This window comes from Pyxicephalus adspersus, chromosome 8 (assembly GCF_032062135.1).
Source record: "Pyxicephalus adspersus chromosome 8, UCB_Pads_2.0, whole genome shotgun sequence".
Classification (NCBI taxonomy): Eukaryota; Metazoa; Chordata; class Amphibia; order Anura; family Pyxicephalidae; genus Pyxicephalus; species Pyxicephalus adspersus.
In genome coordinates this window covers 5,397,193-5,414,975 of record NC_092865.1, presented here as the reverse complement: position 1 = coordinate 5,414,975, position 17,783 = coordinate 5,397,193, and the positions used below count along the sequence as shown (strand labels likewise).

Here is a 17,783-nt window from a genome sequence, read left to right as displayed (position 1 = left end):
ATATGTAGCATAAGGAGCAGGAGTACAATCAGGGGGGGTCAGGAACACAAAGAAGTGTTATCTTTGCAATAGTCCCAAATCTTCCATTTCAGTAACTGATTACCACCAGCCACAGAATAGAGACAAAATATTGTATAAACTGTTTTAGTTTATTCTTTTTTTTTTTTTTTAATAAAAAGGACATCATCAAAAGAACTTCAAAAAACAACACTACAGACAAAAGATTCATATATGGAGAAAATTCAATAATACAACTATATACAACCAAAATAAATGGGGGTTATCAATCAACCAAATTTAGCTCATTCCTAAATATAATTGAATTAAATTTATGTAGATTTAAAAGACACAAATTTTATTACTGAACTTGACACTGTGCTGGAGTGCAAGAGAAAGAAGAACTACATAAATGCAGCAATCTCTTATTTCTGACCTTATCTCTGGTGTGTACATCATTTGAGAAAAAGAGAAGAGCAATGGGAGTGGCACAGTAATCTCCACCCACTACTGGCTGCCTATAGAAAACTACAGGAGGGGGCGTATACAAGACCAATCACCCTGCACAAGAAGATAAGGAAGCAGTGACTGGTCTTTATTAGCAAAGTGTTACATTAGATTACTATTAAGATCTGTAAGAAAAACAGAAAGCACAAAAGTAAAGCCGCATACACACTTGCAATTATAGTCGTTGGAAAGGATCTTTCATTATCCTTTCCAACAATTTAGCACTCCACGATACATGAACGAGTGCTGTACATACTGCACCATTCTGCTCTATGGAGAGGTGAGAGGGAGAACGACGAATCGGCTCTCCCCTTACACTTGCATTATGATCGTTCGTCGTTCGTCGACCGTGGATCCGCCATGACGGTCGCTCAGACGATGAACGATGTGCGCTGTACACACTTCAGATTCCCCACTAATATCGGCCCTGAGTCGATTATTGGGGCAAAAAACCATTGGAAGTGTATACGTAGCTTAAGACAACTCATGGCTTTTGTATTATCTAATAATAATTATTTGTCCCGGAAATTAAAAAGAACTTTGTCTTCTGCAGTTTTGGATAATGGAAATATGGCTTTACCCCATGCACAGGCTTCATCAGTGAACTCTGAATGAACATTATTTAGTAAATCAAACCCAATGGCTGCATTGGGGAGCCTAAAAAGCTATCTGGAAATTAGCTCAAGAACCATCTCAGTTTGTGATTGGATTGTAAAGGAGCGGAAAAGCAATGATGTGCTCTTTTCTTACCATATAGCAACCCATGTACTTTTTGATGTGGCAACAGCCAACCCCTTCATGTCCCCTAATGTTGTACTAAGGTTGACCATGAAACAACATAAAGATATCATATAAAGACAAAAGGGTTTTTGGGGTTCAAACACACATTGAACCTAATAGTTATTTAGGATTTTTTTTATTTATGCTTTGGTGTGTTCACAGGTGATATATTTGTGGTGGATGAAGGCTCTTCCTCCGTCATCACCCTAGCCCACCTGAATGCCTCTGATGTGGACACGATGGCTGACAATTTAATATTCTTCATGGAAACCCAACCAGAGTTTGGATATCTGAAGAACAAGCGGCCCGTTCCTGGATCAGAGAAGTCTGCTGATGAGATCAAAATAAGTATGCCATGTTCCCGGGTTGTTGCAAGTCTTTTTCTCTTTCATATGTCCTTATCATGTCTCCTAACCATGTGCCATGATCTCCCCTATTATCTATAGGCAGTGACAGGGGCAATAAGGGCACATAGGGTGAATGAGGCAGGGCTATGGTGTCTGGGGAGCATTTTCTGCTCCAGTCTTATCTAGGTGATGACCACATATTTTTGTGAAAGGAGCTCTTTTAGTAATAGTAAAGCACTTATTAATTATTAGGTATGTCATGGAGAAGATTTCCATTCACTTCCAGTGCTAAAAGCACATCAGGGGAGTGGGACGGAATATTTGCAAATAGAGGGGACATTGAGTCTGTGACCAAGGTGTTATGTTCCGTCATAACTGCTTTTCTTCTAAGCAAATCCAAAAATCGTTTGCTGACCATCTTAGAAGGTCGATGCAAGTAAAAGGAAGCTCATTTCTGGTCAAATGCAGCAAAGCATAATTTTCTTCATATTTTAAATGAAAGAAGATATCATTCTAAATGGTCTTATGGTTTACCTCAATTGGGCTCCTTGTATCGGTGAGTTACTGGGAACCCAATGAGATACATCCAGTTACAGTCCGTAGACTTTGCATAGAATAACTAATAAACCTGCTGTGACTTTTCAACACAAATACTTTATTATGCCATGAGCCCACAGTGACAAGACACAAGGACTTCTACAAGATCCTTCTCCTCGGCTTCTGACGTTCTCCAACAGACCCTTCTCCTACTGTTATGGGTTTGCCCATGGCTCGGCCTTTGTCATAGACAGCCATGACTCCAAACTGGTCAGCAATCCATCATAGGAGGTTCTTTTGGAGAGCAATGTGTATTGGCCATGTATGTTAGTGCCCATGGAACCATATTGTTTGTTTTAGTTACACTTTTTCATTTTCAAGATTTATCCCTTAAATTGTTATTGATCCCCTAAACATGTCAAATTGGTTGTAAATGGAAGCAGAATATACCTGAAAGAAAGCTACTTTCGCCCATGGACAGACGCCCAAAGCTTATTGACATAGGGACTTTCTAAACCATTTTAAACATGGGGGAACCCTTGTAATAATTTCAGGTCTTCAGGGAACCTCTTCTAGAGTTACTGTATCCACAGATCACAGTGTATTAGTCTGGTGGTCAGTGGGAAGAATTCTTTTTATATTGCTGGCCATTGGGAAGAATATCAACCTTACAGATAGCCAAAAAGATCATTGGTGTAAGAGGTGCAAATTTCTCATTGCTCAAGGAACCCCCTAGGAACCTCTGGAGTAACCCTAGGGATCCGTGGAACCATGGTTGAGAAACGATGCCTTGGATCCGGGGTAGGCAAACTTTTATGGCCACTAGGCCATTTATGGGGTGGCCGAGAGTACATTAGGCCAGACTCTGAGTCCTGCCCCAATGGCTCAGCCCACCACCAAGTGGTGAAATGCATATGGAGGAGAGGGATTTCACTTTAGAGACCCTTCCCTATTTACCGCGGTGGCGGAAGTATCAACGCCAGCCGCGGTAAATAGGGGAGCAACAGCAAGGAGGCAGCACCGCAGCTCCGGTAGTTCCTAACGCCCCCTCCGTAGCCATGGGTTGCCGGCTGTCATTAGGCTGGATCGGCCAGGAAATATTAGGCCGGAGCCAACTACTGGCTAGGCGGTATCTGGCCTAAGGGCCGGAGTTTGCCAACCCCTGCCTTAGATAAATACACCTGGAAATGTGAACTCGTAGGATAATTTCCTGACCTTTATTTTTTAACATTGGAGTTTAAGAGTATGAGAACAATTTCAGAAAAACACCATATTATATATAGAATGGACAGTTGTAAAGAGAATTGCTTGATGGATTTGGGCCATAGAACATTGAATTTTGGGAACTGTACAAATTTTGATCTTAGATGTAGACTGTGAATTTCTTTTTTAGGTTCCTTCAGCTTACAGCATGTCACCTCCGGGTACATCCACTACGTCCAGTCCCACCACCGCGGAATAGAACCCACTGCGGACTTCTTCATGATCTCAGTCAGCGATTCCTCTCACAAGTCTATGAGCGTTCCTTTCTACGTTGTCATCAAACCCACCAACGATGAGCAACCTCAGCTGCACGTCAAGAACCTCACGGTAAGCTCACGGCAAATGTACGTTATGGATCTCGGTGTTTACCTGGTAGGTGACCGACTAATCATAAGTAAATGCCTCCCTGGACACTATCAGACCCAGCAAACATTTACAAGTTCTGAGCAGATTTCTTCAAAGCTTTTAATCTCTCTTGAAGCATCAATCTGGGAGCATTAAATACAAATCAGAAGCTCTCCAGGCCAGAATTGTTTCTTTTACTTTTCATAAGAGAAGCACCAAATTACCCTAATTCAAGTGACGGTCTTCTTCCCCTCTGTGGACCCATTAGAGATTAGAAGTCGCTACTATGAGGGGGAGCTGAGTTTGTGAAATTAAACTAAAGGAACTTTTCAAAAGGATGAATTGATCCACAGTGCCTGCAGCTACAGAGGTCAGTGGGAGCCTATTTGAAAACCTATTTTCTGCTTACCTGTCATTTGTCAAAGACTCAGAAGCCCAATATACGTTCATCAGGCATTGCAGGCATAATTTTTAATTTTCTCAAAAAGGCCAACTATAAACTTGACTCATCCCTCCTACCTATTGAAATCTGTCATTCAGCCTGCAGAGACCAAACCAAAGGGCCTTGGAGAATCCTAGGTACTGTACTGGGCTTGTTGGCACAGCAGCTGGGAAACTAATTAATACAAGATGCATAGGGTATGAGCTGCCTAAAAAGCTCAGGTTGTTCACTTTGCAAAGTGAATCATCACTCTGCAGTAAAGATAAATCACTTACCATAATAAATTGACATTGCAAAGAATACTCAATCACACGCAAGAAAAAAATGAACATTTGATTGCACATGTTGGGGGACAATCACCAGAGCTTCATCTCATTCACTAAGCTAAGTGAAAAATCTTTAGCATGGTGATAATTCAAATTAACCCCATGCACTTTTTTTACTTGCACTTTGCAATACAAAAGGGGGAAATACATTTTAGTTCTGCTCAATATAAAAAAATACATTGGCTCCCCAAAAAATACTTTTTTTAAAAAAATTCTGGGTGTGAAGGAGTTTCCCTTTAAGCACAGGGAGCGTTGCACATTACCGGCGAGCCATCCTATTGGCAGGTCCATAGATGAGCGCGCATTTGATCATTTCAAGTCCCCCGTGAACCGAGCAGACCGCAAAGTGTAAACAGAGCGCATGAAAATAGAACATATCTTATGCCAGAGGTCCATGGCAAAGGATAAAGGAACATTAAATCCGGGCTTCCATGTGTGCTTGTCAGCTGGTGTAAATCCCAGAATGGCTTGCAAATGAAGAAGCCCGTGCCACACACATAGAGCCTAAATTTAGTCCATCGCATGTTTATAGAGTAACAGAACGTTTTGCCGCAAAACAGAGAATCCGGGAAGAAACAGACCCCTTTCTAACGTATCCTGTTTTTCTTTCCATGAGTAATGTCGGCCCCATTTGAGAGAATTATTGTTTTGTTTCGGCGAGGTTAGTAATCAAGGCGTATTTTGTATGAGCCGCATGTTACCGTATTACCAATCTGCCACACTGTGTCTCCCAGCCTGGCTGTTACTTCACATTTCAGCCCAGAATCCTGTATTCTGTTCCAGCAACATCCCAGCGTGATCCAGGCTGCAAGGCCGTCCAGATTCTGGGGTTCAAACGGAGGTCACACCACCATACCGTTTAACTGTCTAAGACGGATAAGAGTAATGCCGATCGGCACCCAATTTATTAAGGCAATGCATACTACCGTGTAGCATTCTTGGTCACACCTGAAGCTTAATGTTAACCAAATATTAAATAATGTAACTCTTGTATTGTATTTTTGTAAATGCAAAGAGGTGGAGGGAACAGAGTAACGGATAGATGAGCTCAACAGTTTTCTGCTTTGTTCTGAAATGGCAGCAATGGTATCATCTCGGCAGACAAAGTCTCTGCATGAGTCTAACCATGCTGGGAAATGGTGCAATGGGAGTAAATTTGTACACATTCCTCCCTGCAGACAGGCAGCACAAATGTACTTCAACCAGCTGCACCAACAGGCTCAAGAGGTGCAATAGTACACCTTTGCCATTGTCCCTGTTGTTCCGCCTCTGACAGCCTCTACCTATTCACATGGCTGGCAGAAACAACATTGGATGGAGAAAAGAACTGGATGGAGAAGAATAGAGAAAACAGTTCTCCAGGTTCTATCCTCATTTCCAAGATGGGCTCACCAATGCCAGCACCTAAATGCCAGTAGCAGTAAAGTTAGAGAGAATCTCTAGCAGCCCGGAGATTTGGCAAGAACCCAGATTTGTTGGGGCCTCCATCATGTGTACACAGACAGCAACCAAAACCAAATCCAAACATGTTCTCCTGCCATGCATTGAATTTCCATTAATGTTAATGGCTCACCACCAATGCCTGCACCTAGTTGCCTGTACCGATGATGCTAGAAAAAACTCCCAGCAAACCCATAGATGTGGCAACCTGATTTAGCTAGAATCTCTAACATAGGTACACAGACAGCAACCAAAACCTAATCCAAACATTTACTCCAATCATGCACTGAATGGCACTTGACGTTAATAGCTCACCAATGCCAGCACCTAGTTGCATATAGCTGTGAAGCAAAAGGGAATCTCCAGCAACCTGGAGATACAGCAGGAACTTGGATTAGCTAAAGTCTCCATCATAGGTACACAGACAGCAACCAAAACCTAATCCAAACCTGTACTCCATTCATGCACTGAATGGCTCTTAACGTTAATTGCTCACCAAAGCCAGCACCTAGTTGCATGTAACAGTAAGGCTAGAGGGAATCCCCAGCACCCCAGAGATGTGGCAGGAACTCTTATTAGCTGGAGTTCATCATGGGTAAGCAAACAGCAACCAAAACCTAATCCTTTAACGTTAATGGCTCACCAACGCCAGCACCTAGATGCCAGTAGCAGTGAGAGAATTCCTAGCAGCCCGGAGATTTGGCAAGAACTAAAACTTGTTGGGGCCACCATCATGTGTACACAGACAGCAACCAAAACCAATTCCAAACATGTTCTCCTCCAATGCACTGAATGACCCTTAATGTTCATGGCTCACCACCAATGCCTGCACCTAGTTGCCTGTACGGATGATGCTAGAAAAAACTCCCAGCAACCCATAGATGTGGCAACTTGAATTAGCTAGAATCTCCATCATAGGTACACAGACAGCCACCAAAACCTAATCCAAACCTTTACTACAAACATGCACTTAATGGCCCTTAACGTTAATTGCTCACCAAAGCCAGCACCTAGTTGCATGTAACAGTCAGGCTAGAGAGAATCCCCAGAAACCCGGAGATGGTGGGTGAATGCCTAATGGTGGCACCACCTAGAGTAGGCACTGAGAAACAAAAGAAACCGGCACATCAAGGCCAAGTATAAAAGAAATTGTTTTATTAGAGTTCCAAAACTTGTCCAACCAATGGCTTGATGGTCCTAGCTATAGATCTCCACTAAAGCCATTTCTCTTGAAACTGGGCCTTGGTGGGATGGCTATGTTGGGTCTTTGGAGCAACAAAAACTTGACTCTGACTCTACCCCAAGCTAAAACATAAAATTTGGCTGGAGTTGGGTTTTTAAGACCAACTTTAGATTTAACAGGAAATTTTACCCAACGGAACCTTGGAAAGTCTAAAAAACTCAGTTTTGTGTTTCTCTTCCCAAATAGATAATTGAAGGGGGAAGCTGTGAGATCGGGCCAGCAACATTAAATGCAGAAGATCTGGACGTCCCCCCGGACACGCTGAGATTCACAGTTATCATTCCCCCCGCACATGGCCTATTATTAAATGCTGCAGATGGTAAGAATATCACTGCGCACAGACATGTGAATTTTGAAGAATGGAAGAAAAGCTCAACGATTGACAGCTTCACCTTGGATGAACTGAAGCAAGGTTTGTATCAAGATTCCATAACTCCCCTTACATATGGCCTTCCCGCCTTAGTTCTATGGATCACCATGTCTCTGCGGCGTCTTAATCTGTATACGCCGCTGCAAGGCCCCAGATCTGCACAAGCTTACTATATCCTGTTGGGCTTTTGGGGGGACTGTGTTTTGTTTTTGCTCCATTTTTTGTTTTTTTTTTGCTTTTAACCAGATGAGACTTTTGGCCGCTATGGGATCTGTTTTGTGTTTTTGAATGCCTTGTAATTCCTACTTGTCTGCGATCCAGGGATAGCTCAGAGTTTGCAGGCTTTGGCAGTCTGTGAATGCCCTCTGCTGGAGAGTTGGGTTGACTGCAACGTGACCAGCTCCTAAAATTGGGGATTAACCCCTCTATGACCCAAGGAGAATTGTAAATGGGAGGCTAAAATTTATTTTGCGGTCATTTACAAGGTGCACTGACAAAAGGCTATGACTTGTAGGATAAAGCCGTGTTGAGGATTGATTTTTGGGAGATTATTTTTCCAAAGACTGTGAAAAAGAAAAGGAATTTCAGTGCCTGCATGCATGGAATGGCACATTTTTAAAGTAAAGAGAAGAGTAATAAGATTTAGTTTCTCAGATTTCCATATCACAGATAACAATGATGTCGGTGGGCTCGACTGAAGCTTTTCTTTGTAACTGGATTTTCCTGCAACAAAAAGACCCAAATGGGAATGAGATCAATGTCTACGGCTGTTGGAATTAGAGACCAAATTGCAATAATGTACAGGTGCCCATGGGTCCATTTACAAGGGCATAGTGGGTCCACTTTTCAATTCGTTAGACAGAACCAGGAAAATGGTAAAGTTTGTACCCTACCTGCTCTGCTTCGGGGCTAGCTCTTCAGGGCTTGGACCTCTGTGGCTCCCCAAAGCTCATTGTGTTTTAACAATGGAATATTATTGCAGTGGAGGTATCTTGGTGCTGTGATGAGTACGGCTGCACCAACACAAGTGAGTATTCTTCAACTATGGTTTGAGTAACTTTACTGCAACTCGGGTTACTATAAATTAGGGTACGTTAGTGTCCAGTTTGGCTTTTTTTGGGGGTTACAGTAAGTGTTATGAGTAAGGGATAACGTATATTTAGTTTTCAACCTTTTCAACAAACAAGAACAAATAGTTTTAGGTTCCAGGGAACCTCTGCTAAAACACCATTATTGTGGGTCAGTACCCTACATTAGCAGCCAGTGAAAAGATTGTCTTGTTTTGCAATGGTGGTCAGCATGCCTTCCTCATGGAAACCTAAAATAGATCATTGGGGTCTGTTACTTGCTTTGGCAAAAGTGACGGCCCTGGAATTGTGGAAAAACAATTGTCAGGTCAACCAACCACAACTCAAGGAAACCCTAGGGTTCCATGAAGTTCTGGATAAGAATGTATGAGAAGACATTATGCAATTTGTTATGTATTAAACAATAATTATTTTCTGTATGCAAGGTATTTTTAGTTGTTAGTTATTTTTATTTTAGAGGTTAGGTATGAATGTGTTGAGGGTTAAGTGCAGCAAGGTTAGGGCTAAATGGGTAAAGTTAAGAAATAAAGCAACAGATGCTAAAAAATCAATGAATGCAATTATTCTTTATATTTGTATAAAGCCAATGTAATTTGAATACAGCTGATATAAGTATCTCAGCTTCCTCTGACTCCATAGACCTAAAATGCTAGGTGTGCTATATGCTCAGAAACAATGCAGCTCAGTTTTAAGGGTTTAAAGGATGGGAAAGTTTTGATGATTTATTTTGTTCTTGGTGCCTATATAATATTCCCATTCTGATGCACCAAATGCTTTAATAAGACCTCCATACCAATGGTCCAAAGACTCCATATGGTGAAACAGCCACCACGTTTTGGGCACCCAGACACCCCCTTCATCCGGGTTAATTTGTGTGAACTTTTAATGGTTGCATACAATTAGAGATATTACTAGGAATCGCTGACATTTGTTCGGAATGGCAGCTCAATAGCTGGCAGTGGGTGGCGTTAATAATAAATAAGGATAAAAGCAGAGTTTCTCTTTATCCGTCCTTCTCCCACAATCTAATAATGAGAGTTTTTTTTTTTTCCATTGAAGATCCTCGTTATAGTCTCTGTCTTCTGTCTCTATGTCTCAGCAGACCATGAATAGAAAGGATGAATTAATGGCTTGTGTTCCTGCAGGAATGGCCTTTGTGTACACGCACGATGACACAGACAGTGTGCAAGATGGCTTTGCCGTACAGCTGACAGATGGCAAACACACAGTCCAGGACACATTATATGTGCACATCGTGCCAGTCAACGATGAAAAACCCAGGCTGATCAGGTTAAGTATACGGCACAAACCGCACAAATTCTGCAATAAGACAAAACAATTAAAAAAACACACAAGGTCAACACTAAGCACAAACCCCGCACCTTAAAAGGGGGCTCTTTTGTAAATCTTGGCTATAAATTCATTATAAATTTATTCAAGTGTTAAAGAATTCCGGGCGCAGAGCAGTCACCCAACACTTGGGGTCACAATCACCCCAAAAACATTCATCCAAAATTTAAACATTTTTCTAATGCATGCATAAAATTTGTAAATCCTGAGTGAAAGTTATGTGAATCCCATGTGATAATATTTATAAATTACTTCTTTTTATTTTTGCACAAAAACTGCAAATTTTGGCTGCAAGCTAATGAAAAAGTGTTTAGCTTTTGTGTGTGGCAAGCAAATTCGTATTGATGATCGTAGTGATGTATTGAGTTGTTTTATGGTTGGATCTATTTCATCTTTATGGTGAATGTTCAGCAGGTCATTGGGGGAATGTGACATTGCTAAAATGTGGCTAGGAACATCATAATGTCCCCTGCTGGCTGCTGTGGTTCTATAACCAGGGTGGAATAGACCTTTGACATACTCATGGAAGTGCTCACTGTGCCCCATTTAGGGCCATTTCTTACCCGCCATGAAATGGCAACAATCTGCTACGGGCTCAACTGCAGTCACAGCCTCTCCCATTCAAGTGAATGGGAATAGTTGAGAACCATTTTTTTCATGCGGCAATTCCAAAAAGCAACAAGTAGCTTTAGGCAGTGTGGTTGTTTGTTGAAGAAGTTGCACCCCAGCCTCAGTCACTGCATATGTGTTCACTGCCGTGCGATTGGCTGCAGTTTGCAATGCACTATGGAGCAGCCAATGACGTTTTCACCGCAGGGCCCTGACAGTAATTATAATGTTTGTGGGTCAATTTTATTAGTTTTAAAGCATTTTATGTTTTTTCTATATTCTATTATATTTTTATATCTTTTTTATTGTAAAATTTTATAATGCATAACATGTTTTTTTATTATAAGAAAACAAAAATACATAAGGCACCACACAAATTTCTTTAAAAAAAACATATTCTAATGTTTTACCAATAAATATTTCACTTGCAGTCCACCAATGCCAAGGGACTTGCAAAGCACTAAGAGCTAGCTATGGACGAATCACAGCAGTGCATGCTCCCCTTTAGGTTCCATAGGGATTATTTTAATAAAGGAGTTTAGACTGTTCTCCCAGCAAAGTGAATCATCACACTGCAAGGGAATATTCACTTTGCGAACGAGGGGAAACTCTGCTGACTTTAGCTATCCAATCCCGTAAATCAAAACCGATGAGGTTTTTAAGTTTCCTTGCACATGATTGGGTATTCATTGCAAAGATTTTCATCACATTCACTAAGCTAAGAAAATTATCCGTTGCTGGGTGAAAAGTCAGTGAACGGTCTGAACTCAATGTTAATCACTTTTCTCTGATTTGTTACTGATGGTTTTAGATACATTTATGATTTACACATAACAGACCGCAGATTCTGATAATGTTGATAAAGTTGTCCATAACCAGCAAGGTAATAAATCCGAACGCTTCCGTGCCAAACATTCCTGATTTTATCAAATTACAACGCCGGATTCTTCTGTGGTTTGTGTGAGGAACGAGGATATTAATCACGTCTCTCCTGGATGCAATGGAGGAATTGGATGGGGGGCAAGAAGGAAGGGGGGTGAATGCATAAGTGAACGTGTAGAAATTTCTTTCCTGTAATAAATAGACATTTTATGTCAGACCGATACAAAGGGTCATCTAGGTATGATAGCCCCAAGTCAAACTTAGGTAGATCATATAGATATCCAAAAATGCAAAATAATATATCAGTAAAATCTCATATATACATTTCTATATTCTTTTAAACAATAACATAATAAATTGGAATTAAAATCAGTTTTATAAAAATGCTGACAGATATACCAAAAGATACCGCATATGTTTCTTCTTCATTTTTTGTGTAAGCATACGCCATTCTGCACATGCTCAGCTCAGACCTGGCACATATGCCGGGCAATCTTCTGTTTGCTGGATGGCTAAAAACTTCAAACCAGGGCAAGGAAACATGAAAGCATTGAGGACGGGGGGAGCACCGGAGCTATGGATGGGGCCACTCTGCAGGGTATGTATGTCATGACGTGCCAATATGCTGGGTGAAAGGCTGGGGAGGATACACTTTCATCAATAAAGCTGGGTGACCAGCAAACCAAGAATGGATCTGTTCCAGGAAACAAATAGGAAATCCATTCCAGGCTTGCTGGATCACCCAGCTTCACTGATGCAAGTGTATCCTCTCCAGCCTTGGTGAGCTTTAATAAATCAGGCCTATAATCAGAGAACCTGGATGATCCAACAAACCTGGAATGGATCCTGACATTTGCCAAATAATTTAAAATTATTTCCAAGAAATAAATTCCAGGTTTGCTGGATCACTCTAGATCTTCCATGATGATCCATCTTCTCCAGTCTTGGAGAGCCAATGGAGTTGATTTACTTACCAGAGTGAATTATCACCTTGCAAGGGATATTTCACTTAGCATAGTGAATGTGGCGATAGTTTACTTTGGAAAGAATACCCAATCATGTGCAAGTAAAGCTGAAACAAAAGATTTTCTATGCACCTCATTGGATGGGTGAAGTCGGCAGAACCCTCATTTACTAAGCTATTTCTTACAAGAGGATAAGAACAACCCGTATTCCTTTAGTAAATTGACCCCAATGACAACCATAATGCAGGAATGGTCAACTGTTGTCACCATCAGGAAAGCGGACCTGGGAAATGCCATGCGGGTATCACTGGACTGCATGTAGACAGGAAGTGGTTGCAGGAGATCAGCAGTAGGGGGATGTAAAATAGATAAAAATAAAAATAAAAAAAGGAGAAGAAATGAAAAAAAGAAAAAAATCCACTTAAAAGATATTTTCCAAATCAGGTTTTGTTCTGGTTGTGTATACGATTCATTACGATGGTGATATCCATTTGGGATTTGGCTGATAAAATCCTTTTATTGGCTGTACAATATATTCCCAGCCAATCCCAGGCAGATAATAGAAAATTTTGTATGAAACAATCAATGTGAAGGTAGAGATAAGGCGGCAGACAAACCAGCCGGGGCCCCGGGGAGCAATTGCCCTTAAGGCTAGTGAGATGTAAATGATTTGGACCACCGCAGGAGGGGACCGGTCTGCCATAGATGCCAGTACTGCAATGCCCACACCTGCCACATAATCTGGGGGGGGGGGGCAGAAGTGGGGGGTGTCAATCACGGTCTGTTACATAGACTGGGAACCGGTTCAAAAATCAAAATGGAGTGCGTTAGGTTTGGTTCCCATGAGGCTTTGCAACAGCTGAGGTCTTTCGTTCATGGGAAAGCTAAGACAAGTAGAACGATCCGTACAAGAATTCTGCTGCAACATAAAATATAACATATGGTAAAGTATAGAATGTGCATAATATAATGTAAATTCCAATTTTATAGTCATAGAAGGTAAAGGATGAAAACTTCCTGCTGGGAAGATTCACCCATCGATTTATCCCGGAGAACATTGTCAGGAAATAAATCCAAAATGCAAAACCTGAACTAATTTAATACAGCCACATACCTTCCAGGTGCGTTATACTAAAGGTGTGCAATGTATTTTTTTTTTTAAAGCAGCCTGTTCCCTCCCAGCACAGTGCAGAGGTGCCCCCTTTTGTATGGAAGCAGTGGTCTCTCTGGAAAGGTGCACAACATTTGTTGCTCAGAAATGAATGTACATGCTCCCTGTGGGTTTATTTAGATATTCAATATTGCTTTGAAATGACATTAACATGTATATGTGATTTTATTGATTAGCTTCACATGTGTTTGCAGGTGAACTTTCACAATGCTGAAGAAATCAGGGGTGCAGCAATGGCTTGCAACAGTTTTCTTGATTGCTTAGACATTCACCCTACTTGCTTTGGTCAATGCTATCGGTTCAGCCTGTGTCAGGGTCACCTGGAAGGTCAATGTGAAAACTGGCCTTGGTCTAATGCCCTTGGCATGCCCCATCCCATATGCATTCTGCCAAAAGGGTCAGTGCTGCCCCTATTATAGCAGGGAGGCAGTGACCCCCCCATACATATACAATTCAATGTCACCCGGTCACAGGGGCAATAGAGATGGCCGGAGGGTTACAGAATCAATGACGGCCGAGCTTGGTATTGCCATCACTCACATTATAAATATATTATAAACTCACATCAGCCAATCAGGATTTCTCGTTCTCCTGGCTACATTGTTTCAGATTTTTTCATTTTGTTATAACAGCCAATTTGTTTCAATTCCTTTGTAGAAATGGAGGATTAGAAGTGGAGACCGCAGATAATAAAGTCATCTCCAGTGTTGTTCTAGAGGCCGAAGATCGAGATTCACAAAGTCAATTTATTTATTATATCATCAACAAAGCCCCGGCCTTTGGGGAGCTCAAAAAGAAGGTTTGTCAACTTTTAATATCAGGATGAGAATTGAATGCTTTAAAACTGCACAGAGATAGGAGAGATAATAATTATTGTAAGATTGCGTCAATCAATTATGTCTCTGTTTTACTTATAAAGATTGTAAGCTCTTCGGGGCAGGGTCCTCTCCTCCTCCTGTGTCACTGTATCTGTCTGTCATTTACAACCCCTATTTATTGTACAGCGCTACGTAATATGTTGGTGTTATATAAATCCTGTTTAATAACAACTGAACTCTGTATTGTGTATTTAGTTATGGATCATACCTGTTACGATGATGCATGATCTGCATAATGATATACCAGCCTAACCCTTATCATTATTACTATTAATAAACAGAATTTATATAGCGCTAACATATACCGCAGCACTGTACATTAAATAAGGATTGCAAATGACAGACAGAGACAGACAGTGACACAGGAGGAGGAGAGGACCCTGCCCCGAAGAGCTTACAATCTAGGAGGTGGGGGACGTATCACACAATAGGAGGGGGGATAAAGAATGGTGGGAAGTAGTGTTTAGGAGACAGAAGAAGGCGGGTAGGTGAGGTTGAAGCGTTGGGTTTGAGTTCTCTTTTAAAGGAGCAGAAAGTAGGAGCAAGCTGAATAGATGAGGAAGACCATTCCAGAGACTCGGGGCAGCTCTAGAAAAGTCTTGGAGCCGTGCGTGTGAGGAGGTTATGAGTGAGGAAGTCATTAGTAGGTCATTGGAGGAGTGAAGAGAGCAGCTAGGGGGGATTTTTCTATCAGATCAGAAAGGTAAGTGGGACAAGAACTGTGGAGGGATTTGAAGGCAAAGCATAGGAGAAGGATGGATAAGTCTGGCTGCAGCATTTAATAAGATCTGGTATCAGCTTTGTAGCTACTGAGCTAACTTCAAATAGGGAAAGGAGTAGCAGCAAGAACCAATTTATATTATATACAATGATCTTAAAACGGAGATTTTAAAACCTTTTTAAAAACTTTTCAACCCTGTGAAATATTTTGGCACTTGAGTTGGATACTATAAATTGCTATTACCAAGCAGGGGTTTGATTTTTGGTCCAGAGTGTTCTAGGGGTTCCATTTTGCTTTTGCTCTCAAACTTGCCAAACTCCGGTGTTCCGCAGTGCAAGAAGCCATGTTAATAGGAAGAAAGAGCAGAAAGAAGAGCTCATAGGTCATACGTGGATGTAACGCTGATCCTTTGGTTTTAGTAGTTGCAGGAACAGCTCAAACAGACATGCAGGTAACCGGGGCACAAATTGCACACCTGAGCTGCACCCTAATTCCAGGTCAGGGATTCAGAAGGTTATAAAAGCCGAGAATCAGATCACTAATCAGGCAATCTGTATAATGCACAACCAGGTCAGCAATGGCAGCTTATCATCTCTCATAATAGTGTCCAGGCAATGAAGAGAATGGAATAACCCAACCACAGTATGGTGGCTCAGTGGTTAGCACTCTGGCACTTTGCAGTGCTGGGTCCCAGGTTCAAATCTATCTATCTATCTATCACTATCTGCATGGAGTTTGCACATTCTCCCCATGTTTGTGTGAGTTTCCTCCAGGGACTTCGATTTCCTCCCACATTCCAAAAAACATGCATTTAGGTTAATTGGCTTCCCCCCAAGATTGTTCTTAAACTGTAATAATGAAATATGACTATTGGGGGGACATTAGATTGTGAGCTCCTTTGAGGGACAGCTAGTCCCATTACTATGGACTTTGTACAGCGCTGTGTAATATGTTGGTGCTATATAAATACTGGATAATAATATGTTTGGAAACCAAAGATCAGCTTCACATACAGTTAGCATTTTTTGGAATAAGAGCAGCAATGGCAGCTTACGTCCTTCCCTACAGGTCCACTTTTATATGGACGTTAGCACGCAAACCTAACTCAGGTTCTAACCCTCCCCCATTTAATCCAATCACCTATAGATGCACTTTAATTTCGGGCGTCAATAATATAAACTTTACCTTTTTCTTCAGGTCGGATCTCTTTGGGTCACCCTGTATGCTGGAATGAACTTTACCCAGGAAGACATTGACTTGAACCATATCTGGTATTTTCATACCACAATCCTGGGCTGCAAAGGGCATGACAGTTTCAGATTTTACCTATCGGATGGAGAATACAGCTCGCCCCCTGAGACCTTCTACATCTCAATATTAAACCTAGAGAAAGGTAGGAATGAAACTGCTATTTTGTTGTTTCTGTGTGCAAAAGTAAAAAAAAATACTATTAAAAAAAGAAAAGTTAAAAGAAAACAAAACTTAAAGTAAAAAAAAGAAAAAGTTGCAGCCATAATTTGACAATGCGCCCATTATTCTCAGAATTACGTTGACGAGATTGTTGATAATCAGCTGTCTGTTTTCTGTGGTCGTTCCAACGGGCCATCTGCGGACGTGTTATTCCCATAGTGACCGCTCCGTCCGTCCAGCCCTTTTAAGGATCACACGCCGTTTTCCCACGTGTGGCGATGCCTTTATCCCCGATGCCTTTACATTTGCTGTTTATTTTTCCAAAGTAAAAGAATTTCCAAAGTGGAAATAATTTCAGGGCTGTTCATCTTCTGCAACGCTTTGAATTTATTATTTTATTATTGTCGGCTTTCAACTTTTCTAATTTTTTTTTTGTGTTTCTTAGCTCGCCATAAAAGACAGCAAAATACTTTGTGAATGATTTGTATGCATGTTTTTATAGTTTATCTTATTTACATTGCAATATTCACATCCTGTAGATTGATGTTAGGAGCCATCTCTGGGGGGGGGGGGGGGGTAGCCTGGATGAAGTACAAAGAGATTTTTACAAACTTTTTTAAACTTTTTGAAATATTTTGACTTCTCGTTCTTGCTTCTGCACTGAAATCTCAGGCAGTGTTGTCAACTTTTCAACAAAGGTGAAAGAAAAGAAAATAGACTTTCTAAAATGTGTGTATCAGGTATAAATAACGGTGGTGATCATAGGCACAGTACAAGTCTGCAATGTATGACCGGTATCAAATAGAAATGTTATATTAGTCCAAAGACAAAGGAAGATGGAGATAACTTCATGGGTATACAATTCATGGCAGAGTTGGAGAAATTGGCAATTGAGGGTCTTATCATCTCTCGTCTGTACTACTGTAGAGAGCCTGACTATCCAGTTCCATTAACCCGACTCTCTCCTCTATTTAGAATGCTGCAGCCAGACTCATCCATCTTTCCCACCTACCTACCCCATACACAGCCTTCCCACCTACCTACCCCATACACATCCTTCTCACCTACCTACCCTATACACAGCCTTCCTACCCACCTACCCCATACACAGC

At 41.3% G+C, this 17,783-nt stretch overlaps 1 protein-coding gene across 1 annotated transcript in view; it reads left to right on the top strand.

Moving 5' to 3' along the window:
• LOC140337135 (FRAS1-related extracellular matrix protein 1-like) overlaps positions 1–17,783 on the top strand; it is a 102,433-nt gene that overhangs the window by 42,189 nt on the left and 42,461 nt on the right. The window contains exons 17-22 of the mRNA XM_072420699.1: positions 1,447–1,632; positions 3,562–3,758; positions 7,414–7,639; positions 9,831–9,975; positions 14,320–14,461; positions 16,459–16,654. Coding sequence (XP_072276800.1) covers positions 1,447–1,632; positions 3,562–3,758; positions 7,414–7,639; positions 9,831–9,975; positions 14,320–14,461; positions 16,459–16,654 — 1,092 coding nt within the window. The remainder of the gene's footprint in view (positions 1–1,446; positions 1,633–3,561; positions 3,759–7,413; positions 7,640–9,830; positions 9,976–14,319; positions 14,462–16,458; positions 16,655–17,783) is intronic.